The following is a 26,354-nucleotide window of genomic DNA, read 5'->3' as shown; positions in this document are numbered from 1 at the left end:
TCTTTTATGGTATTACAAGTGGAATATTTTCTTAATAATACTTTTTGAACTGTCCGTTGTTAATGCTGTGTGTTAAAAGTGCAACTGATTTTTGTGTGTTGGATTTTACTTCCTGCAACTTTGCTGCTTATTTCAGTGTAGGGGGCGTATTGGGGTTTTCTACATTATGTATTCCATTTTCTTATTTTTTCCTTTTCAAATTTTTGTTTTTGAAACTGAGTCTGGGTAGTTCAGGCTGGTCTTGAACTATGTAGCCCAGGCTGGCCTCGAACTAACTCCCAGTAATCCTCCTGCTGGTTCCTCTCTGGCACTATGAACTTCCAGGCTGCCATAAACCGAGCAGCTTTGCTCTATCCCTACTCCCTTCCACCATGACCTTCCTGGTGATTATGAACCCAAAACATTAGTTAAATTAAACCTTTCCTCCTATGGGTGTCAGGTATTTTGTCTTACTAATGGAAAAACTAATACAAGTGTTTCTGAAGATCACAATATAAATATACCATCTTCATATGGAGGAGGCTCTGCATAACGAGAACAGTTTATAGACACAAAATGTTAAAGAATATGAAATATTTTTGTGCAAGAGAAATGGAAGGTGAAGTTACTTTATAACGTAGGTTTTAATAAATTCCTTAATAAAAGTGTAAACCATTCCCCCATGCTTTTTTTTTTGTACCAGGGATTGAACTCAGGACCTTGTGCTTGCGAAGCAGGCAGTGGAACCACTGAGCTAAATTCCCAGCACTCCCATGCTTCTTTATTCTAATTAAGGAAGATGCATTTAGAAGTGAATACGAATAACTCCGGTTTTCTTACCTGTTCACTAATAACTTGGAATTCTCTCATCTCATCCTCAGTTAAGGGAGCACATGTTTCATCATTTTCACTGTCCTCCTGCCAGCCCATTTCCTTCAACAACCTGAAAAGAAGGGAAATCATAAAGTTTGACTTAGAAAATGAACACACAAAAAATTCCATTTATGCTTTGAGTATTTTCTGAAAATAAATCAGATTAAGTTAAACTATTTTTAATAGTAAAATAAGAATAAACTGCTTAATTGATTAATCTTTGGTGTCAAGGCTAGGCTAGAAACTTGCAACAGAGGAGATGGGAAGGAAAATTTGCCAAATTCTTATACCAAAAGTAACAGTAATACTCTTCCCCTTTTTGTTCAATACCACAATTCCAACATATTCTTTACTACTCATTAAGTTTTCTATTGTAAAAAGAAAGAGTAGGAGGCCAGGCATGGCACACACCTGTAATGCCAGTACTTGGAAGGCTGAGCGAGGCAGGAGAATCCCTGGGAGTTTGAGGCCAGCCTGAACTATAGAGTGACACCCTGTCTTCAAAACAAAGCAAAACAAAACAAAACAAAACAAAACAAAACACAAAAACAGAACAAATAGGACAGCTTAGCCTATCTTGCATTTTACAGTTTATTCTTTTATAGATAGCACTTTAGGTATATGCCAATCATGACACATAAATGACAGGCATTATATCCTACAATAACAAAAATGTTTAAAAGCTCTCAATTATCTAAATAAGTAAAAATGAGTATGTATTCTTCTCTTTCCAATTTTTAAAGAATACTTTCACATCATGCAGAACTAACAAAGGACTGACCAGTAACTCTTTCTCTCTAGCTGGGCAAACACAAACACTGCACCAACAGCCACTGTATCTGACTCAATGATTTCAAGTTTCTGCTACCCAGGAGGCCATTTCTCTTATATTGGTCTGACAGGGTGGTTGTTTCTACTGCATTCCTTAAGTATTTTTTTCAGTTCTACTTATCCTTACCCAACTTTCAACCTGTGCCTGCCATTCATGAGCAGCCTGTAGACATTCATACCTTTTTGCAAGTCTCAAAGAGTATCATTACTCAGTAATCTCGAGAAAAATTCAACATGTGGACTATATTTTACAAATTTCCTACTTGATACAGCAAAGAAGGAATGGCATTTTGGTTTTCTGCCCTCAAAGTTAGTTAGATGCTGTACTAAACTCTGTTGCCCAAACCAAAATGTCACAGTCAATATTATTTCCTTCATTACTATTGAGCATTTAATTTTTATTTTCCAATGCACTGTCTTCACTTGTTAGCCACATGGCCTCTCTTTGGAACAGCATTTCCATTCCCTTTTATTGTTCAGTGCCACCTAAAACAAAATCTATAGATTTAGATTAGTAAAACAAACTAACTGCTTTTGCTAGGCTCATATATTTACTTTAAAAAAAGAACACTGCATCTTCATGGAACAATTAATGCAGACAGAATATACTATCATAACTATAACAAAAGGGGATATAACAAAAGACAAATATTGGACCAGGAGTGTAGTTCAGAGGCAAACTGCATGGCTAGCACATGCAAAGCCCTGGGTTAAATTCCCGGGAATAAAATTCTAATACTCCAGAATGATACTGTATATTATCTAACAGTTACATAACACTTGGACAAAAGAATTATTCTTAAGAACTGTATCACATCTGATTGTTAAATTCAACAAATATGAGAAGGGGGTAAGTATATACTTAAGAGTCACAATTAAATAAAGTTGACTGAAACTATGAAGCCTGGGAAAGAACTTTCACTCCATTTTTACCTAGATATAAAACCTGTAATCTGTAAGAAGCTATCACTTTGTTAGCTTAGGAAAAAAATGTATTGACATACAGCTTTGGAACACTTACAAACATGTTAAATTTAAGAAAACTCAAGCTAAGAATTTAAAGTGATTCCACGTCATTAGTATCTTTACTTTCACATTTTCACCAAATCTGAAAACAAGAATCTTGTAATTTCATTCTATGTATGGCTAGTAAAAAACTGTTTTTAGTGTCTTCTTCACCCTCATGTCCACATTAGGTAATAGAATTCCTAGAGTTAATTCAACAAACCTAATTTTGTAACAGTTGTCCAAAAGAAAAAAAAAAGTTTTGTTAAAACTTTTCAAGAAAATCTAAGTACATCCAACACTCAGGAGGCTGAGACAGTAGGAGCACCATTAATTTGAGGCCAGCTTGGACTACAAAGTGAATTCAAGGCCAACCTGAACTACACAGTAAGACCCTGTCTCAAAAAACAGAACAAAACAAAATACAAAAGAAAAATATGTACTGTTTTAAACAAAAAATAACTCACAAGATATCCAAAAGTAGACATGTATCTAAGAAACAATCGTTCAGGTAATTAATAAATAATCAGCCAGGTAGTCATCACTGATACATTTTTACTCATGATGGGTCTGAATTATTTTCTCCCCAGGACTTACTCCAAAATTTAGGGTATTTTCAGCTTGCTTTCTTTGGCTTATTTCCTGAGATCTATTGTCTTCATTTACCTCACTAGCAGTCACACAGAACCAAATTCTGTCAAGGTATGGAACTAAAGTCTTAATGGGTGAAACAAGAAACCACCAACATGTTTTCTGCACTAAACATTTGCTCTAAAGATAAAAAACAATACAGTTAAAGAATTCAATATAGCTATGAGGGGTTTTAAGAACCATTTCTAAGAAGTGTGGACCAACTTCGTTTGCGTACTAGGCATCAATTTTACTAGAGCCATAATTAATAGATTCTAATACATAAAGAATGTATCTTTCGGGGTCAGGGATTTAGCTCAGTGGTTCTGGCGCCTGCCTTGCAAGCGTAAGGTCCTGAGTTCGATCCCCAGTACAAAAAAAAAAAAAAAGAATGCATCTTTCATCATTGTTTTTTTATTGCCTATGCTAAATCTTCCCTAAAAGAGAATTCATATTTTACCATCATTAGAATATCAGATGTATTTGTATACTTTCTCTTCTACACACAGACCTTCTTCCTACCACCTGTCTGACTTGAAATATTTAAATAGTGACAAGTGTAAATCAGAATATTTTGGGATAACATGACAGCAACTGATCATTTAAAATAATGTCACTTAACCAATCAACTTCACTCCTAGTAATCTAATACCCACAAATACTGAAGGATATAAATCCAAGGATATTTATACCAGCAAGATTTGTAAAAGCAGAGAATGTAAATCTTCATCAATTAAGTTTCATAAAATACAACCGTACTATCAAATAATGGATTCAAAGAGGAAATCAAAGATGATGCATTAGAATGATGGAGAAATGCATCAGAATGGAGCAAAACTTTTAAATTTCATTAGTCTTTTAAAAGAGAAATTAATGTTTATTATTTTCTATATGGCTTGACACTGCATCCATGATTCAAGTCCACAGATCAGTTACAAGTCATAAACCGTATTATGTGAGTAGAGATCTACAACTTAGGAGGGAATAAAAGTTATTCATTCACATTAAATATATACTAACAAAATAGTTTGTCTGAACAAATGAGTTTATGTTTAATGATTAATTTAGCTCTAATTTAATCTACCTAAATGAACTCATGAAATGAGCATTCACATTTATCACCAGCCTAATCATTTAGTCACAAGTTGTTAAGTCCGCAGTAGGAAAACTGTAAAATTAAAAGAAATGTTTATACTGCCATATACACAGCTATATCTAAAGGATACAATGGGGCCACATTTAGCTCAGTGGTTCTGTAGCCTGCTTTGCAAGTGCAAGGTCCTGAATTCGATCCCCAGTACCAAAAAAATAAAAAGAAAGAAACAAAGAACATGTTTTATAGAAGGAGAAAAATGATAGATCATGGAGATGAAATAACAATACACAATTCAAGTATAAAGATTACACAGGTCTTTAAAGGAAAACCTTTATTAAATAAGTTTTACAGTGTAAGTGTAGACAGATTAGAACTTTATAGTGATGCCGCCACCTGCCTCTTAACTGCAAGGTCCTGAGTTTGATCCCTGGTGCCAAAAACAAACAAACAACAACAATAAAAATAAAGGGATGGGTGCTAGAAGTGTACTATAAATCATAGGGGGAAAAGGGGAGAAATCAAAATCCACACTAGACTGGAATATTCTTCAATTCTGAGACTAAACCATGTAAGAGTTACTACTATTTTAAAAATGTTTTTAAGACTACAATGATGAAAACAGGAAAGGCTCTTGACAGTCTGCAGCAAATAAATCACATACAGAGAAAACTGGATAACCACTACAGGAAAGGATGATTTTGAACTCCTACCTCACACCATACAAAAAGCTTATATAAATGATCAGAAGCTGGACTTCAGTCATAATTAAAAGGTTTCACCCTTCAAAAAGGCACCATTGATAAACTAAAAACACAACTCAAGGGAATGGGAGGAGGTGTCTACAAATCATATAGGAAACTTATACACAAAATATATAATGACTCTTACAACTTTAAATGAGAATGTAACTGAAAAATGGACGAAGTATTTGAATAAGTATTTTTCCCAAAGATGACATAGGAAAAGATGCCCAATACTTTAATCATTAAAGAAATGCATATTTAAAACCACAAAAAAATACCACTTCATATCCATTAGAATAGCTATATTGAAGATAGATGGTACCATATGTTGGTGAAAATAGGAAGAAAACAAACCTTCTACATTGCTTAAGATGATTAAAAATGGTAGTCATTTTGCAAAATACTCTTCAGTTTCTCAAAATGTTCAACAGTTACCTATGTCTCTCTAAACAATTCAACTCCTAGATCTCTACCGGAGAAATAAAAAATACACAAAATCTTGTACATATATATTCATAACATGATCTGTAACAGTGAAAAGGTGGCAATAACTAATATCTACTAACCAATGAACAAAAAGTGGTACAGCCAATGTACTGTTCAGCAATGAAAAAAGGAAAAAAGTACTGACGTGACTAAACAAACCTTGAAAATATGAAGACGCTAGACACAAAGACCACATATGATAAGAATCCACTTATAATAAAGTCATAAAAGGCAAGTCTACAGGCAAATGTTAACGAGTTGTTAAGGAGAGCAGAATGTGAAAATGAGGAGTAAATGCAAATGAGCACGGCTTTCTTCAAAGACAGGTTCTAAAATTACACTGCAATGGCAACTGCATGACTCCACATACTAAAAATAATTGGTCTGTACACTTAGAATAGGTAAAATTTATGATTATGTACATCTCAATAAGCTTGTTAAAAATAAATTAGGGTTGGTGGTACAGCTCAGTAGTATAGCACATGCCTAGCATATGCAACCTAGGTTGTACAGCATTGCAAAACTCCATGAATCACACAAGAGGCCTATAATACAGGAAATGCCAGAGAAAAAGTAAAAATCAATACTGACCTGTGTTCTGCCTCAAGTGAACTGGAAAGAATATCAGTTTGTGGGAAGGTTGAAGATCGAATTATCTGTTGGGAAATTACTGAGGCATTGCCATTCTCTTGTGGAATCTCATTTTCATCAAAGTTTCTATTTATATCCCTTTCTTGATGAGTACTATTGCTGTTATGCAAATTGAATGAGTCTTCATCCTGGTTTTTAGGGAATATAAAAGAGAAAATGAGCTCTAACAAACACAGTTACTATAAAACTTTAATAAATTTTGGCTAGATTCCCATGGAGAATATAAGTGTGATATTTACAATCATTAAATTTTGAATAGTCTTGTAATGGCAAACTGTGTAAAGACACTTAGAACTTTTTGACCCTAAGTAGTCACATCTACTCAACAAAGGCAAAACAGAAAGGATAAGAATGCATAGAGAGAAAAAGAAAATAAATATGAACAGAAATTTTTAAATCAATCACAGCAGAGAAAATGAAAAGAATCAGAAAATATACTTTAGAAAGGAAGCCATTAATTATGCAAATGGTTAGCTAGCCTTTTTTCAGGAAGATCAAACTTTGTTCCAAAATCTTAAATATCTGCCCAAGTATTCTAATGACATGTTAATGTAAATTCAACTATTGCTACAAACTAATTACCTTCTCTGAGCAGGCATGGCTTTCATCTTCATGTTCCTCTTCTACCCTGTCCCTTTTTAATGCTTTCAAAAATTCACTCTTCTTATCAGTGCGCATTCGTGTCAGTTTGGTTAGACGAGGCTGTTGATTAAGTTTGTCAACAGGCGAAGAGGAATTTGAACGATTACACTAAGAGGAAATTCAGAAATGCTGATAAATATGTATCCATGAACTGATATCAATATAAAGTTCGAAGCTGTTGCAACTTCCTTTTTTGCCTTTATTCACATGTAACACTGATCTTAAGGTCTATTTCAAACTCTTATTTTTCTCTATCCCTATATATTTTTTCCTTTTGTTTTGAATGAGTCAACAAAAGAATGTTCGCTCAGAGCCAAGATCTGATAATATTAACAGTAGTTTTTCAAATTATGTTTCAAAAGTTCTAGGATTCAAACAACAGTGAGATCTATTTTACAATTACTTATATACATATACACCTAGGGTTTTTCAGGATAGATTTCGCCACAAAAAATTTTGGAGAGAAGGGATGGTAAGGGGAAAATGGGACATTAACTGCTTTTGTTTTTGGTTCTTTGGTGTTCTGGCAGTAGAACATAGAAAACAAAATGGTGTAATTGTGTCACAGGGATATTCTTGGCCATGGAAATAAATTATAATAATGTTTAAGTGCTAGTATTAATGTCTGAATACTATATTTAATCTAAGCACAATAAACCAATTGAAATACTGGCCCTTCCCTTTTAGCTAAAAAAATTCTATGACTGAGAACATAAATGAGAAAGAGTACATGAGGGGTCATGATGTTCCAATATAATATTCCAAAGTAATTTCAGGTGTAAAAATATAGTCAAATTTTCTCTGATCCTGGATGGGTGAGGGGAACTCCCTGATGTGAGAGTTTCAAAACCTTGATCAAATGAAACAAAGCTACTAGATACTCATTCTCTGTACAATAACAATACACTACTTTCCCTCTTCCTCCTCTCTCCCTGTCTTAAGTGTTGATACTAAGGAAAGATACATCAGTCCCCCAAAAGAGATACATGTAATTCTAAGATAATGCAAACCTCATTATTAGTCAAGGTACAACCCTATACCACAACTATTAGAAACATCAAATACAAATTATCCAAATAAAAAAAGTCCAGGAACATAGCTCAGCAATCTGTTTGATCCCCAGTACCACAAACACACACAAGAATAATAACAACAACATTGAAAATATACTTTCTAGCTGAAGTATAGAGGGGGCTTCACTTTATTACTTTTACTGTTTAGTATGTTTGTAAATCTTAGACATTTAAAAATTATTCCTACTTTCTCAAAATACAAAAATAGAAAACAAAAGTGTGCATCACACCAAAGAAACTAAAATAGATTATTTTAATGTTTATTCATTTAATAAATTATGTTATCATATTCAGTTTTATGACTAGCAGTGGGGCATCGTGATGCATGCTTGTATTTCCAGCTACTTGGAAACCTGGGTCAAGAGGATCGCTTTAGTCCAGGAGTTCAAGACCACCCTGAACAAGACAGCAAGACCTTGCCTCAAAAAATCACTATTAAAGCCAGGCATGGTGGTGCATCCCTGTCATCCCAGAACTTGGGAGGCTGAGTCAGAAGGATCACTTCTAGTTAGAGGCTAGCCTAGTTAAACAGTGAGTTCAAGGCCAGTCTGAACTACAAAATGAGACCCTGTCTCAATGAAACAAACAAACAAAAAAATCACTATTAAAACTGTTATCTTCCTTAAAAATAATTTTTAATGCCATACCTCTTTCACTGAATTTGTTGATGGACTAAAATTCTTGGCAGTTGATTTAAAAGCATTGAAGTTGCCAACACTATATGCAGACTCATGAGGGAAAGAAGTTCCAACTTTATTTTCTTTAGTTTGGCTTTTCCACTGTACAGGCTAAAGAAAATCACAAATATTAATGGTTATCAAAAACAGACTATAGAAAATATAGAAAAACCAAGTGAACACAATCAAACAAAGATGACTACATTTGGTTCATAAAGAATTATTTTTGTGTTACTTCATTTCTACATGGTTCTTTTCCTACAAATAAAATCAAAGTTTAATATTCAGATAAAAACTAAATCATTTTTTCAAAGCTTTATAAAGCTTAAGGCTTTTTTCACCTGATAAAATTCATGTTAGTTTCAAAAACCTAAAACTGAGTACCAAGTAAACAGCATTTTTTATATATACACACACATTATTAGCAAATATATCACGTGTATCTAGCAAAACAAAAACTGTAAATTTTATTCACTATTAAACACATGGGGGACACAACCCACATACATACATAAAAGATAGCTTTCATTTGTAACAATTCAGAACTTACTTTTGTAGGTGGAGCAGCAGGCTTAGGGACTAAGCCTTTATAAACACTTGGACCAGTTCCATTCTTAACTGACTGTGACTGAAGATTTCCTACTACTGGGAATCCAGATAGCTGTAAATCTTTTGTGTTACCTTTCTTAATGACCAGCATTCTTGGAGCTCTAGACTTAGGATTCGGAGGATATTCTGCATAAATAAAGCACAAACAAGAGTTACACAGTGTTTCAAATTTTACCATAAAATAAATCCAATTAAAGAACACTATATTCCAAACCTTGATTTTAAATAACAGCAGCTGTTTCCTGAGTTAATTAAGCTAAATAAGTATAAACTACACTCCAGCTTAAGAAAACTAAAACATAATCTGATGGAATACAATAAGAATTGAGCAATGCCATGTAATACACATGAATTCAGCAAATTTCAAAAACAACCAAGTTTAATTAAATTCTAATATTTTTCATCAACTTATGAAAAACCATAAATTCCACCCTAATAACTTAAAACTTAAATTGTTTCACTCCACTTGCAAAATTACAATCAATAAGCAAGAACCTACCTCTATTCCTAAATGTGTAAATTAAAATAGTAAAAAGAAAATTCTTATGTTCATAGTGCCAATTCATTCAAATATTTACTGATCACCTAACTATTGCACAGTCAAGATATCAGGTGAGAGGGGACAATCAACTCAATTGTTTTTTAAAGACAGCATTAGAAATAAGTGCTAAATGCAGGCTATTCTCAAGACTACTGTACTTACTAAAAATATTAGACATTATTCCTAGAGTTTAATGTTCATATGTAATCAAGTAGGTACTACAGATATACATAGGTATTCACAATTACTGTAGTAAAGTATGTCTCTCTTCCTTTACAAAAATTCTGAAAGCATGTTCCATAGATTCATTTAGAAGATTTAATTCAAAAAGAGAAATCCCAGAAAAATCTAAATCAATAGTTCTGCATATAAACTATCCTATAAACTAGTGAGCTGAGTGGAGTTTTGCCCTGCCACAAAACTACACCAAACTTCCTACTGGTTCGTCTCAACAAAATTATACAAAGATCCCTAGAGGAACCTGAGAGGATTCTTGGGTTCATCTGAGGCTTCAAACTCTCTGAAAGAGAACGCTGGTCTGGTGCTTCATCTATTGTCATGCTGATAGATGAAAGACTAAGGGCATAGAACAAAGAGGTTCATCTTTCCAAAAGTGTGAACACAATGAAAAGTATATCACCAATCAAAAGTATAACTTTTCTGAAGATACTACACAACAAAATAAACAAAACAAAAAATAGGAATAAAGATCTCAGAACAATAAAGAGCATTAGAAATTATACTTAATAATGTAAGTTTGAAAATGATTACTTTTGGTAAACATGATGAAAAACATGCAATAAAATATTTTTAAAAGCACTTGATATTAAAATTTAAAAGGAAATCTTGGCCTGAAACTTAAAATTAAAATAAAACACAGGATTCTGAAAAACTGACCAATGCTCAGGAAACTCAAAAGGTACTAAGTTTGCAAGGCCTGGTCTCAGAAAAATCCAGGTGTTGGAGCAAGGGACATTCTATTCATATGTCACAAGTAGGTTTATACAAGACTGATGAAGGTAAGTCTAACTAAGCATACAAATTTATCTTCCTTCCTTATAGATTCTTATGTTAAAGTAAGTACAATGGGGAAGTAAACTAAATAAAATAGTACAGGAGTAGGGTCATTAGTGAAGAAATGATCTCAATGTCAGGAAGGAGATGCTGAAGAATAAACCTTCAGCTCAGAACATGCACAAAGGAACTTAACAGCTAAAAGTGATTTAATCTGCCACACAGAATATCAGAGACTGGGACTTGGAAATGTCAAATATCGTAAAGAGCAGAAAAGAAAACTATATAGACAAAATCAAGTAATTTACCAAGGAAAAATTCTATTCTAAATAATGCGTTTCTGGCAAGAAGAATAGATTCCCATATGAAAGGCTGAAAATGCAAAGAAAAATTTTTTTTAAAATTTACACAAATACAGTGCAATCACTGATTAAAACTAGGAGGCCAAAGATATGAACAGTAAACAAGTATAAATGAGTATTATCTTTAAGCCTCAAGTAGTTTGACTACAAATTTCACTTGTCCTAAAACTAGATTCCTTTAGAGCAAGAAATATTCTGGCTGTTTCTTAAATGAGGTCCTCAGTGCAAAGAATGATGGAATGTCCTATAAAGAAGAAGGTAAAGCCTAAGAAATCATTCACAGAAGAGGATGTAGGCAAAGTAAGAGATGATGAAGATTCCTGAAGGAAGGTCAGAGGGATTGAGAGGAAAGAGAAGCAGATACAATATTCTACTTGTGAGCATCCACATTTAAATATCATAGCACCGAGGTTAAGAACATGTGCTATTATAGCCAGGTAGGGAGATGCACGCCCATAATCCCAGCACTCAAAGAGGCTACAGCAGGAGGACTGCCAGGAGTTTGAGGTCAGCCTGATTTACACAGCAAGACCTTGTCTCAAAAAAAAAAAAACAAACCAAAAACCCCACAAAAACTAAACTAAAACAAACTTTTTTTTTTGAGACAGGGTCTTGCGTTAATGTGAAATGATTCATATGTAAATAATTACAAAACTACAGAAAAGTTACTATGGTCAAGATACAATTCAAATTAAAGATATGATTTTTCAGGAATTTTACGATGACACATGGGGTGGAGAAAATGAGAAAAACTACAAGACAAACATGATAAAGGCCAATTTTTGTCCTCTATTTACTCTAAACTTACCCATATAAGAAGGGTTCTTAAACCTAACACTGTAGCTACCTAAACAGAAGGGATAATAGACAAAACATTTGTATCATTTATATTTTTATACTCCTCTTCTGCTTTATATCTGTTTAGATTATCTCCAGAAATAATCTATCATAGATTATCTCCAGAAACTTTCCTAGAACAAACTTTCCAAGTAACTTTTTGGATTCAAACACTATCCATTTTGTTAACTGGTATACTTAATGAAGATGATCCAAAGTGTTTAATTTTTTAAAGAGAAAATTTATACATTAATGAAAGATCTTAATCCGTATATAAAAGAATTAGAAAATACATAACTTCAAATTACTTCTTTCCATAAACTGTATGTGCTTTATTTCCTCAAGCTCATGTAAACAGGTATTCTAATATTCAAATTTAAATTTTACAAAAGTGAGAGTAAATGTTTTGAATTTTCATTCTATTATTTCCCTCTACCCTACAAATAACTGTGATCTGACAGTAAATGACTTCAATATCTCTTTGTTTTGATATTGTCTCTGTATCTATGAATATAAGAAATAGTTTCATTCCTTAAATACAAAATCAGTGGTGGAGGGAAAGTGGCCCAATTCCTCAGAAGACAAATTAAAATACTGCAACATCCAACTAATACTAGTCACATAGATAACCTTGAGCTGAAATCTCAATTCTTCAACCTCTTTCCTATCTTTCACAATACTTTCCATGTTACATACAAAAAGTTTCTGATTGAATCACTTCATTAAGAACTTCTTTTTTTGGTCTAGCATCCCGAAAATTCATTTATGTCTTCTAATAAATCTACAACTACACTTTCCTTAGCTTACTGGCTTTGAAGAAAATAATTAGCTGACATTTCCTAGAAACTGGGACATGAGCAAGATTTTTAAAGACAATTTAATGGTTTTCTCATTACTTTTACACTATTCTCACCTAACAGATGAGGAAATTCATTCAAAAATTGAGATTCCATTATCTGCCCAAAATCGAAAGAATACTTAAGTAAAAGATCTAACATTAGGACCTAAATCTATCTGATTCCAAACCTAGTTTTTTTTAAGCACTATACAGTATTACAGTGGAAATGGAAATTAAGGTATTATTATGCCAGATATTTCAAAATGCTTACCATCGCCAACTAAAAATACTATACTGAATGGTCAGGATGACAGGCTTTTAAGAATACTACCACTAGTGGCCGGGGATTTAGCTCAGTGGTTTCGCCAGCCACTGCACAAGCGCAAGGACTCAAGTTCGATCCCCCGCACCAAAAAAAAACCAACAACAAAAAAAAGAATACTACCACTAGAGTCAAGATTACTAACACTTTGATACCAGTTACTACTTTCGATATCTTGCTATCTTAACATAAGGTGCAAATTTAATGCATAAAGAAAAGCATACAATCAAGAGAAAAGTAAATACTATTAGAATTGGGTTTGCAATGTTAATTTGAAGATGAAACTTGGTCATAAGGCAACAGTGACTCACATCAGATTCAAAGACTCTTAAGCAATTGAAGCAAATTCCTATTGCACACAACTGTAACGTAGAAAAATAATCTAAGACCAGTTTTTAAAAGACTGATTCTATGTGTGTTTTGATGGTTTTGAGTGTTTTTATATAATTAACAAATATGTTTTGGTTTATAGTACTATGAGAGTATTAGTTAAAACAAGTTTCAATAACTTAATATTTATCTTGATAGCAACATATAATGATACAGGGGACCCTCAAGTTACGACCAGCCTGACATAAGAACAACTTAATTAGGTTAATGGAAGATTCATCTGTCTCTTGTTATCTATAGCGTGTACCCAGGTAAAGATCCATATCTCATCTGAATTGACCTACAACCAACCTGAGTTACAATCAGCCCTCAGGAGGCGATCAAATTCATAAGTCCACTGTATTTCTCTTTTAATGAGGTTCCAACACTACTCATATAAAGAACAGGATTAAAGAAATAAATGCTGCAAGTAACAACTAAATAACTTCAATCACTAATGTTTCTAACTCTGATCAAATAAAATTTACTTGAATCAAGTTGTTTACATATCCCTTGTCAGTTTTTCCTTCTCAAACTTAAACATATGTTACATTACTGTCTTAATGTTTTAATTTTTTCTATGTAAGACACAGAAGGAAAGTGGTGTTATTTAAGTGATCAACCGAATCCTATCAAGATGACTCCTTTATTTTTATCAAAATTTATTTTAAAAACCTCAATGGTTTTCATCATGATATACCTAATTTAATGTAATTATGTCATTCAGTCTGTGTGCTTCTGACTAGTATTAAAATTCTCTAGAAAACCATCCACCTTTATGAACTGGTCATTAATTTGCTTTGATACTGACGGCTAAACCCAATTTTTTAATAATGTTTATATGTTTATATAATGTTTATATAATGTTTAATAATGTTTATATAATAATGTTTAATAATGTTTATAATAATGTTTATATATTTAATAATGTTTATATATTTATATGAATGTTTATATTCCAAAATTCAGGGGAAGTTAATTAAATTATCAAGGTATACACAAAAACACTGAATTAAAACATAACTAAGCTAATGTCTAGTGAAAATTTTTCATTACTTATTGTCTTAAGCACTAAATGTTTAATCTTTGCTGATGAAATATTGCTGATATACTGAATCACTGACATAAAAACAGCCAGAAGGACTTCTGAAAATCACAAGTCAGTAAATAGCCACCAACTCTATCTCAAATTGAAAACACATATTTAAATACACATCACTCCTCACCCCCACCCCCCGCTGAATAACTGAGTAACACAATCATTTTAAAATTCTCAGACACACTAGTATGTTGAACTCCTGTTTTGGTCAAATTATTAATAACATATAGACAGAATATCTAATAACTATTAATCTCATGCACCAAAAAGTTGTGATACTGGTAAAGACAGAAAAAAAATAAAGTTACAAGTTTAAGCTCCACAAAGGTGTTTCAAATAAAGCCAGCTAAGTTCTTAGTAGAATTAAATTTAAGCAACTTTATTTTAAAACAGTTTAACTACCTACCTTCCCTCAAGGTATTTTTTAATTGTAATATTATGTTCAGAATCTGCCAATTTTTCATCTACAAAATCATAGTTTTGGGAACAGTTTTTTTCTTTGTATACATATTAACATTTTCATTAGTAAATTTTTACTTACCTGGAAGGAAGTAGCACTAGAAAAGCTCTATTGAAGTCTTTCCTAAAATTCTCTCGGCTTCCTCAGGAACAAAGCTATTCTAAATGTTGCAATGAGGAAAACAATACTTGGGAAACCCGAGGGGAAAGTGAGACAGGAATAGTGAAGTGATACAATGAGAGTTTCATTGTATTCCTATAGGAAGTACTGGGAATTTAACAACCATGCCACAATTAACCATTTTCTTTTTCTTTCTTTATTTTTAATGCAGACAACATTTCTTAGTTTACCTAAACAGAGTATACCTTCCATTTAAACATCTTTTCAACTAGTATTCAAAATCCTTAGATCAGCCCTGAAACAGCAGAACCAAAATCTTTATATTAATACATTTTAGTCTCATTATTTACAAAGATGTCTTTGCCTTTAAACCATTTCTAAGACTATTAAGTCAACCAAGGATCATTAGCAATAGAATCTATAGGTAGTTTTATATGACAAACGCTCAGTGACATTCTATTTTTCAAAAATTTACTTTCATTCTAATAAATTCCAAATTATTCCTAATTTCTTAGAGATTCTATTTAACACCTTCCAGGTGGTTTCTATATTCTTATGCAATCAGCTGTTCCCAGAAAAACTGAAGAATAAGGAAACATACCTAAGAGAGGAGCTTGGGAGATTTTTTTGGTTGGGTATGTGTGTGTCTGGGCGTGTAGGCCTGGGGAGAGTGGTAGAAATACTAATTTGCAATACAGAAAAAACAAGCCATTCACATGGTTCTAACAAAAGTGCCTGACCACCACCACCCCGCCCACCCACCCTCAAAAAGCCCTTAAATAAAAGAGGGAGATCAAAGAAAACAAAATAATTCCCCAGTTTCACCCAATAAATACAATTAGAACAGTACAGGAAGTGGCAAAGTTTAAAATAATGCCTTTACTAGGAGTAGTATACTATAAGCCACAATCCTTTTTAATAAGTTATTAATTTTCAATACAAAAATACAAGATTAGTACAAGTTTCAAAGTGGACACAGCACTTTGAACTTGATATCAAATAATTACATTTATTTTCCAGATGTTAAACCTTGTAAGATTTTCCATTATTTTAAACTTCACTTAACTCTTTTAAAAGCTGTCTACTTTGTACTGTATGAGTGCAGTTTAATCTTCTGAAGAGGCAATCAAATTAAACAACAGTTTTAAAGGGATGTTACCAAAGCCTTGAAAATCAAAAAGGCAAATAATTGCAAATACAGACTAGTTCCATAGGAAAATATAAAATTATTTCCAACAGTCTATGAACAATCATTTCATAGGCAAAAAAATCTTGATTTTATGTCACACTATGATCAGAGTACTTATTTTTCCATTCAACTAAGTTTTGAACTATAAAACTAAAAATTTAAGTTTTTTGGATTTTAGTTTATCGGGCTGCTCTAAAACTTACATTAACAATCATTTCCAAAAAACTCAATCAAATTGAGAATACTTCATGATACTAACTCTGCAGATGTACTATCTCAAGTAAAACTCTACTACCTCAAATCTCTTATGTGTTACGTTTCTGTAGGTTAGCACATCAAAAACAGACACTTAGAGAAAGTTTTAATCTGGCCTACTTTTTATTTAAAAAAATAAATGAAAACCCATAAATATCAACATTTTGAACCCCTCAAAATTAGACAGAAAATCACTTACCCCACACACCTGCAGCTAAAGATTTATTGTGATTTGGTTCTCTTTCATATTCAGGATTTAAAGATGGCTGGAACAAAGTTAAAATTAAAATTCTTAAAAGTATTTAATTATCTCACATTTAAGCAATAAATCCTTCAAAAGCAATCTCATAAATATAAATCCTGTAACTGAAGAACCTGATATGATCAACTCTTAACTATTAATGACTAATAAACTTTACTTATTTTCAGTTTACTCTGCTAATCATTAAAATGCTTTTACTATTTATGTGCACTGCTAGTTGAAGGTGGAAAAAAAGTTTTTCTAATCATCCACGAGTATCTGATGAAAGCATGAATTTTAAGGAAAAGAAAAGGGCTGGGGTGTTGCTCAGCAGTACAGCGCTTGCCTAATAAATGAGGCCTTGAGTTTGTTCCCCAGCACCATGCACCACACACACACACACACACACACACACGCACGCACGCACGCACGCACGCACGCACGCACAGTAAAACAAAACAAACAACAACAACCAAAGAAAAAAAACAGCACGGTTATGCATGTGTGTAGTCCCAGCTACCTGGGAGGCTGAGGCAGGAGACTGGCTTGAGTCCAGGAGAGTTCCAGGCCAGTCTGAGCAAGATAGCAGCAAACAAGAGAGAATGTGGTCTTTGTATCAGGCTGAGATTAATTCCTCCTTAACATAAAGTCAAGATCAGAGAAGAGGAAGAAGGTTATTATCACTGGGTTGCTTTAGGTAACACACTTGTTCTCAAAGCAAAGTGAAAATTTTTATTTCAACTAGTAATGATCAGGATTATTAAATAGAAAAGAAAGATGAGTGTTGAATGGGTACTCTAAACCTGATCTTGGTAGATATGTTCAGAATCTTAAACTTTTAGTATTGTGTTAGATGTTTTTCACACTACCGGGCAACAGAGCCAGCCTCATTTAAAGAAGATAATACATGCTAAATAAAATGAATGTAAATATATTTTAATCACCTATATAAGTAAATTATTACTAAGCACTGAACTGATATTACTATAATGCCTCAAAAGAATATACATGCATACCGTAATGATTCATTCCTTGATACATACAAATTGAATAAGGTTAAGATTTTGTTACTGACTATATAGGCCCTCCTCCCCTCTCCCCCCGCCCCCCTTACAGTACTGGGGATTGAACAAGCACTCTACCACTGAGCTATATCCCCACTCCCAGCCCTTTTTATTTTGACAGTGTCTCACTAAGTTGCCTACGCTGGCCTAGAATTTGGTATTCTCCTACCTCAGTCTCTAGAGTAGCTGGGATTACAGGCCTGTGCCACCATGTCCAGCTGCATTTCTTAATTATACCATGCTATTAAACACATTATTAGAAATTACATTGTTTATATTCCAAGTCTAGAATTATAATAAATGCTAACCAGCATCTTCGGGGCAGAGATGGGGGATAATGACAACAGCATCAACAAATTTGTATTAAATGTTATACTGTTATACTGTTTTAACTGATTCATTTACAGTACTTATTTAACCTTCACAACACTAAAGACAGCACTACTATTCTGTTTGGTTAAAAAAATTTAATTTTATGGTAACTATCAAGTGAAAAAAATTGACCACACAAATGGGAAGGCATAGAGATTCCAATGTTACTTGAAATAGAACTTGAAAGTAATCTTTTATTCTTTGCATTCCCTCATCACTTCCCTACCCTAAATCCAATCTATCAAATTCTTTCCCTTACTCAAACCTCCACTTAAACTATTTACAAATGTAGTTTGGAAGCATGTCTTCACGTATCTCGGCTACCTAGCTCAAGCCATTATTTTCTCCTAAACTACTGCCTCTGCTTTTCTAACAAGTCCTTCTTCTACCTTGATAATCAACTCAAGATCTACCAACTGTAACAGTTTTAAAACTAAAATCTGTTGCAGCTGGGGATTTAGCTCAGTGGTTCCGGTGCCTGCCTCTCAAGCTCAAGGTTCCAAGTTTGAACCCTGGTACCAAAAAACTAAAATCTTACACTGACTCTTCCCTTTTTTCTCCCAATACTGGATGGCAGGAGGTTTGCTGGGGACTGAACACAGGGCTTCACCATGCTAAGCATGCACTCTACCACTGAGCTGCACACTCAGTCCGTCTAAACAAAGCTTGTTCCCTTCCTTTTCATGTCAGCCCCAGATTAAATGCCACTTTTCTACAAAAGCTTCTCTTGACTTTCCAAACCCAACAGACATCTAATAGTCTTTTGTCTACATTCTCTGCAAAATATGAATTGCTTTTTGTTCTCACTGCTTCTGTAAGAATAAAATCTCAATGAAAATGGGTACTCAAATATGTAAATAAGAATATATAAAGATAAAATGTAAATTCTCTATAGTACATTAAGACATATCATGAATCACAATTACTAGGTAAATAGGGCTGTACACTGAACTAATTTTTCTCTAATTTGAGATGGACAGTATTTAGGTAAGCATTGTTTAGTGTTTAGATGAAAGAATTCAGGAACTGGAAAAAATTACAAAAACTTTGCTCTTTATTAGCTCAAACTTATTTTTAGTAGTGGAATTAACATTAATTTTATCTGACCTAGGATAAAAATTTAGTTTGCTCTCCCTGATCACAAAGAAACTTAAATAGAGAAATAGCTGCAATCACTTCTCAGCCTTTTGGCTAAGATTAAGTGGAGAAATAGCTACAAAACACAGAGTGCTTTTCTAAGAGTAGCTTAAGGGTCATATGGGAATAATCATGTGTTGACAACATAGGGCTTGGAATTTAGCTCTATGGTAGATAGCATGCTAGCATGCTCAAAGCCCTGGTCTCAATCCCTAGCAGCGCACGCGCGCATGCACACACACGAAATTAAGTAAATGTATTTGCTGAAAATAAATAACAGTGACGACTGAAATAAAATGTACTGGAGCTAGCGCGGTGGCACATGTCTATAGTCTCAATTACTCCAGAGCGTGAGGTGAGAGAAACACATGGGCCCGAGTTCACGACCAGACCAGCCAACATAGCAAGACCCTATCTCAATAAATCAATCAATTGATAAAATGTATTGGTAAAATGCTCTTTCCAAAAGCATAATAGTTTTTAAAATATATTATGATGCAGTTGCAAATAAATTAAGCTTAACTACTCTTCTCAGCAAAATTATTCATTTTTCTGCAAGGAATAAAATAACACAAGTAACACCAGAAGTTTTTAAAGCTATATACATGGTGAGATGCTGGAATAAACTGAAGTCGGAAGAGAAAGGGGGTGTGAGGGAGAAAAGGAAAGGAGAGAGAGAGAGGTTAAGAGAAGAAAGGAGGGAGGGAGGGAGGAAGGGAGGGAAGGAGCGGAGTGGTTGGTGGAAGGTGATGAACAAAAATCCCAAACAAAATTTTAGGCTTATAAAATAACTGCACAGGTATTTACCTGTCAAGTGTGATCTTTATAGAAAATAACCTGTATTGAGATAAAACCTCCTAAGTTTGCCTTGATACTAAAATGGCACTTTTTAAGAAACTTACAAAGTCCTCAGCCTCAAACTGTTTTCGCTCCCTTTTGTCTTCTTTCCTCCCAGTTTCATTGTCAGGTATGTTGCTTTCATGTAGTCCTTGGCTTTTTCCAGAATGGAAAATACTGCTTCGAGAACGAGAATTTCCACCATGGTATCCCCCTCGGTGATTTATGTTTTCAGTAGCATTTCTACCATGTGTACGCCATCCATTCTTTTCTTTCCTTCCAAAGGTACCTTTATTTAATAACAAAGATAAAATAAATTCAGATAGTTATGCTTAAAGATTAAGAGCAATCAAAACATCCTTAAAAGGCTGTGAAGAACATTATCCTTAAACTCCATCACTCCTTAGCAAATGTTACCTCCATTAGGACGCCCAATACCAGAATCAAAGCCATCTGAAGAATTATGTCGTCGACGATTCACATCATATCGACTTTCTGTCCATGAAAAATTTTCAGAATGTTTCTCAAAATTCAGTGATGACTGAAATGAAGCATTAAACATATAGATAAATATACTTACAAACCTAAATAACTTTTAAAACTATTGACAATCCACCTTATTTTCAAGAATTTTAAATGGCCAAGGAGAATACTATGTAATTATTTTACAGGTATTTAATAACTGGTAACTCATGTAGAATGAGGTGGAATCCATTTCTGGTCCTTTTTTTTTTACTTTATGGAAACAGGCACACTTCTCTGAAAGTGTTCAAGAGTTACCATCGCCTCTTGCAAAAAATATTAAAGGTAAAATGACATTATAAGGGATACAAGTTACAATATGATACATTTCTCATAACAAAGTATAATATCCTGTATCAGATACTACTTCACATAAACATTTTCATTTTATCTCAAAGCTTTCTTCTAAGTCCAAAATAAGGTCTGTCAATTGAAACTTCAGTTTTTAAGTTCTCTAGATTCATTTCTAGACTCTTTTCCCAAATCAACTATAGCAATCTGAAAATCATAACCAAAATTCTTAAAATTTTTAAAAAATGAGCAAAGGATACAAAAAATACTTCTTGGAACTATGAAGAGCTAAAAATAATGAAAGCATATGCAGTTTCTCTAGTAATCAAAAAATACAAATTAGAACAGGTTGGTATTTCATGCCCAACATGAGTAGTCAACTCAAACTTAATGCCTACTTTCAGAATCAGTCCCTTCAAGATTATCTTTACCATCCTACACCTACCTAGTTAACAAGTCGCAAGCCAGGATCAATCCCTAACTTCTTTTCTTGATTCTGTCAGACCTTTTTAACAACAATATCCTCACTACTCACTGCCCCCTCAATGGGGGGAAATCAAGACCTTCTCTTACTGTATCTTTGTTAAATCATCTTTAGCACAACAGTTAAATCTCTTGAAGCTGTGGCTAACACGTCCCTCTTTTTTACCCTCTCACTACAAACTGAAGATTAAAAAACAAAGCCCCAGCAATTACCTTTCAACAGCTTATTAACTCACATACATCCTTCAACTCCAATTCACCTGACTGAAATGTGCCTTAAAGTATGAAATTTTAACTTATCAGAGCCCTCTTTTCAGGAAAAAATTTTGGAACTAAGGACTGAACATTACAGTTCTCCCCATACAAATTATGATCTATCTTATTAATCTATTTTATCTTTTCAGTTTATGAACATTATGGAGAGAAGCCAAAGAATACTACACTGTGTTACCAATAACAAACATTTATATCTAGAGAAAATTTAAGATGGGGTACACAATATAAGATAGTTAACTGTTGCATTCTCTACCACAACAAACTCAAGCCAGCAGGTAACTGATGTAATAATTCAACTTTGCTACTGTAAATCATTGTTATTTCTGCTTTCAAATATCACTCATTTCTTATGTTCTATGGTTTAAGGATCTAAATACTCAACCCAAACTTAAAACTACACAGTAAAAATAATCATTACTTAAGAGGAGAAAATTGGGTTTACACCAAGAGGCAAAGTGACTTGATTATGCAAAAGACTTTAAGCTATAAACTGTAGCTCTCCAAAGAGAAGACTTTAGCAGATATTTTATCCTAAAGCAGGTAGATGCAAAGGTATACCTTGCTTCTGACCAGGGTTTATGATTAAACATGTAACCTAGATTTCATTTCTCTTTCATCACCTCAAAAGTCTCACTCAATTATCTCTTCTCACCTGTCTTCAAACTCTTTCTCATCAGCAATTATTAAACTTATCTTCTAGAGGACAAGAGTAAAAGACACTACATACTTATTTCCACACTTTTCTCTTAGCCTATTTCTACCATTACATTTCCATAATTCTCTCATTTATACTCTTTAATACACTGCCATTACAATTTATTATCTCTGCCTGCCTGCATCCATAATCATTCCATTTGCCTTTGTCAAACTGATCGTGTTTTATGCCGAACTGTGGTCCTCTTTTAAGCCTTGACGTATCTATCCTGTCTGTGACATACTGACAAAGGGCCTTTACTTTTAAAAATGCTGTTCTTTCTTGTACTGCTGGACAACTGTTTTTTTTTTTCCCTGTATCTATTAAGAAAGACAAAGCATTACTCTTCAATGTTTGTGACTTGTTCTTCTAATTTTCTCATTGTGTACTCTCCCTGGATCCATTCATCTAATCTCAAAACTTAATTACATGCTGAACCATCAATCTCAAGTCTTGACTCCAGTACAGATCTCACTCCTGGGCACTAAGAAGTCTGCTGATTTCAGATCGATGTTCCCTGGTCATCTCAAATTTAAATATGCCCAGCTGGGGTGTGGTGGCACATGCCTGTAATCCTAGCACTTGGGAGGCAGAGACACAGGAGGATTGCCGCAAATTCAAGGCTAGCATGGGCTACATAGTGAGTTCAGGGCCAGCCTGAACTACAAAGCGAAACCCTGTCTCAACCCCAAAATCAGGGCCAGGGATTTAGCTCAGTGGTTCTGCCGCCTGCCTCGAAAGCGCAAGGGCCCAAGTTTGATCCCCAGTACCAAAAACAACCAACCAAACAAACAAAAAAACCCAAAATCAGAAAAATAAATATGCCCAAAACTGCAGAGCTTGATGTCACACACCTAACATCCCAGTACACTGAGACAGAAGATCTCAAGTTCCAAGGCCAACCTGGACTACATAATAAGACTCTGTCTCAAAGAACCAAAATACTATAATGAGGAGAAGAATGTCCAGAACTTGTATGTTATATCACCTTCGTGTTTTCATGTCTTATCACCTGGGTCACCTAAGCCTATTAGAAAAATAATTTCATGAAAAGGCAAAATAGACATTTCCATATCCACAAAACTAAGAGTTAGTAACTAGCACATCTGCCCTAGAGGTCATAAAAAAAGAAGACCTTAGGGCTCAAAGGAAATGGTAACAAAAGAAAACTCAAACACACAGGAAGTGAAATCTACCAGAAATGTTAAATGTGTGAATACGCCTCTGTGTGTGTGTGTGTGTGTGTGTGTGTGTGTGTGTACAGTACATGTTATGGTCTTTTAAAAAATTCATTCTCAATCTGTAAAAAATAATACCCACTGCTGATAAAAATGTGAAAAAAACAGAAGCCTCATACATTACTAGTAGGAAGGTAAAATGATACAGCCATATTGGGTATCAGTTTGGCAGCTCTTAGAAAGTTAAACATACATTAACTATCCTAAGCATTCAACTTCCAAGTATCTGTACAGACTCATACAGTAATGTTCTCAGCAGCATTATTTATAACAGCAAAAAACTATTTAAATTTAAATGGCCATGAACTGGTGAATGGATAAAGAAGTTGTGGTATACCCATATAAAAAAAAAAAGAAATATTGACACAGGATATAATTAGGTGAATCACAAACAACATGTTAAGTGAAAAAAGCCAAATCCCAAAGATTATCTTATAGGGATAAATGTGAAATTTCTAGAAAAGATAAATCAATAGAAACAGCAAGATTAATAGTTGCCTGGATCTAGTGAAACAAGCAGGAATTGACTGCAAACAATCATTGTGATTTCCAAAAACTTAAACTTTCTACCTCTACTTGCTCTTTAGTTGACTTTAAAAATCACTATTTTTGAAGAGTACATGGTTGAACATTATATTACTAGTCTTCCACTAGCTTTGCTGTATATAACATCGCTGAGAATTGGGTTATGATGCTAAAAAGTGTCCAGCTCACTTTTAAAGGGACTTGAAGGCTATTTTTGCTGAAAACACGAACTCTTTATTTGGGCCTCCACATGTCCATGGGTAATTTAGCATCTCTGCTTTCATGTTTTATGTCTCCTTTGTTACTTTAACCTTTAGGTCACATCTCTACTCAATTCTGCACACAGATATCACTAAATCATTAAAGAAACGTTTGTCTAGAAATGCCAGTGCAAACTGATGCACCAAAACCTCCCTAACTGCCTTTCTTCTTTTCAGATGGATGACAAGACAGTAATAATCAAAATATTTTCAAGGTTCAGAGAGGTATCCTGTAATCACATGTGAACCAGCATCAGCTTTCACAATGCCCCATTCTAGCCCACTCCAGACCATCACAAGATCCCTCAAAATCTCTAGTCATCAATCCTTTCTCTACCTAAACTTCCATCAGTTTTAATTTCTTCCCTGCCTAAGGATAAAAGGAGGGCCTAGGATGAAGCTCAGTGGTAGAATGTTTGTTGGGTTTGATCCTAGGAAGTACCAAAAAAAGCAACAGACAAAAGGAGCTTGAAATTTATGCAAAGTTAAGGTCATCTTTATTTTTATTGGTACCAGGGATTGAACTTGGGTCCTTGTGCCTGCAAGGCAGGAGGCAGAACCACTAAGCTAAATCCCTGGCCCCAAGATGATCTTTATTAAAGAGAAATCAGTTTGCTGGCTTCCCAAATCTTTTTCCTTTCCCCTACAATTTGTCCTCAAGTCCTTGGGTGTTTTTGAAAGGGGAATGAGGGGCTGGGGATTTAGCTCAGTGGTTCCGCCGCCTGCCTTGCAAGCGCAAGGACCCGAGTTCGATCTCCGGTACGAAAAAAAAAAAAGAAAAGGGAATAAATGGACTTAGGTTTGGTAACACCATAAAAGAATTTTTTGTGGTGATATATATAAGGCCAGATTACAATAATGGTAGCGCTATGGCATGTATTTACTAAAAAACATCAAACTCTACACTGGTAAATGATAGCTTAACAGAAATTTAAAAAAAAATAAGGCCAAGTCGAACTTTCAACACTACTCCAAAAAACCAAACACTGTAATAGAAAATAAGTTGTCTTTCATAAGGGCAAGAACAACAAAACACAGGAGAGATCAAAAGATACGCAGAACTAAGATTAAATAAAAACTTTAGAATTCTAGTAAAGAGTATGTCTTGAAACCATCAATCTTCCTACTAACCAGAAGGCCTGATATAAAGATTCAAACTCCCCGCTAAATTTGACTACATATTCAATGTGATCTTTCCTAGTCAACATACAGTAAGTTATAGTCTTTTGACTAACAAAATGACATAAATTTACCTAGAAAAACAAAAAAGGGGAAAGCCATGAGGTAAAATGTGAAAATTAGGAGCAGAGAAGGTAAGCCATGCTAAAATATTAAAATATTAAGACAAATCATACAAATGAGTTTGGTTCAAACACAGGAAATCATTAAACAACAGTAGTTCTAACAATGAATCTAAATAAAGCTAAGGTAGAGCATCAGTCAATTCTTCACCTAAAACCCTTGGGACCAGGTATGTTTGAATTTTAGAGTTTTGCAAATATATGATAAAATATACTAATCAAAATTGCACAGTACTTCTTCACAGTAAAACACAAATTTCACACTAAATAGGATTTATTAAAAGAAAAAAGCCCCACAAGAAATAATGTATATAGCCTCATATACCTTCACATCATATATATATATACATATACGTATATATATATATATATATATGTATATATATATGTATATACATTTTTTTTTTTTTGG

General features: G+C 33.8%; 1 protein-coding gene across 8 annotated transcripts in view; it reads right to left on the bottom strand.

The window, feature by feature from the left end:
* Gpbp1 (GC-rich promoter binding protein 1) overlaps positions 1 to 26,354 on the bottom strand; it is a 67,748-nt gene that overhangs the window by 6,436 nt on the left and 34,958 nt on the right. For 4 of the 8 annotated variants that reach the window (XM_021261400.1, XM_004848501.4, XM_021261401.2 and 1 more), the window contains exons 4-12: positions 20,770 to 20,893; positions 20,418 to 20,641; positions 16,901 to 16,967; positions 15,859 to 15,918; positions 9,237 to 9,421; positions 8,657 to 8,797; positions 6,877 to 7,044; positions 6,235 to 6,422; positions 820 to 922 (exon numbers count right to left, since the gene is read on the bottom strand). In XM_021261400.1, coding sequence (XP_021117059.1) covers positions 820 to 922; positions 6,235 to 6,422; positions 6,877 to 7,044; positions 8,657 to 8,797; positions 9,237 to 9,421; positions 15,859 to 15,918; positions 16,901 to 16,967; positions 20,418 to 20,641; positions 20,770 to 20,893 — 1,260 coding nt within the window. Of the gene's footprint in view, positions 1 to 819; positions 923 to 6,234; positions 6,423 to 6,876; positions 7,045 to 8,656; positions 8,798 to 9,236; positions 9,422 to 15,858; positions 15,919 to 16,900; positions 16,968 to 17,462; positions 17,554 to 20,417; positions 20,642 to 20,769; positions 20,894 to 26,354 lie in introns of those variants that run through there. The other 4 variants (XM_087189415.1, XM_013073519.3, XM_087189414.1 and 1 more) reach the window with 2 other exon arrangements.

This window comes from Heterocephalus glaber, unplaced genomic scaffold (genome assembly GCF_053883595.1).
Source record: "Heterocephalus glaber isolate CG9 unplaced genomic scaffold, H.glaber_assembly_v1.0 deba00001538, whole genome shotgun sequence".
NCBI lineage: Eukaryota > Metazoa > Chordata > Mammalia > Rodentia > Bathyergidae > Heterocephalus > Heterocephalus glaber.
Note: the sequence above shows the minus strand (reverse complement) of the source record. Positions and strands in the feature narration are given on the sequence as shown.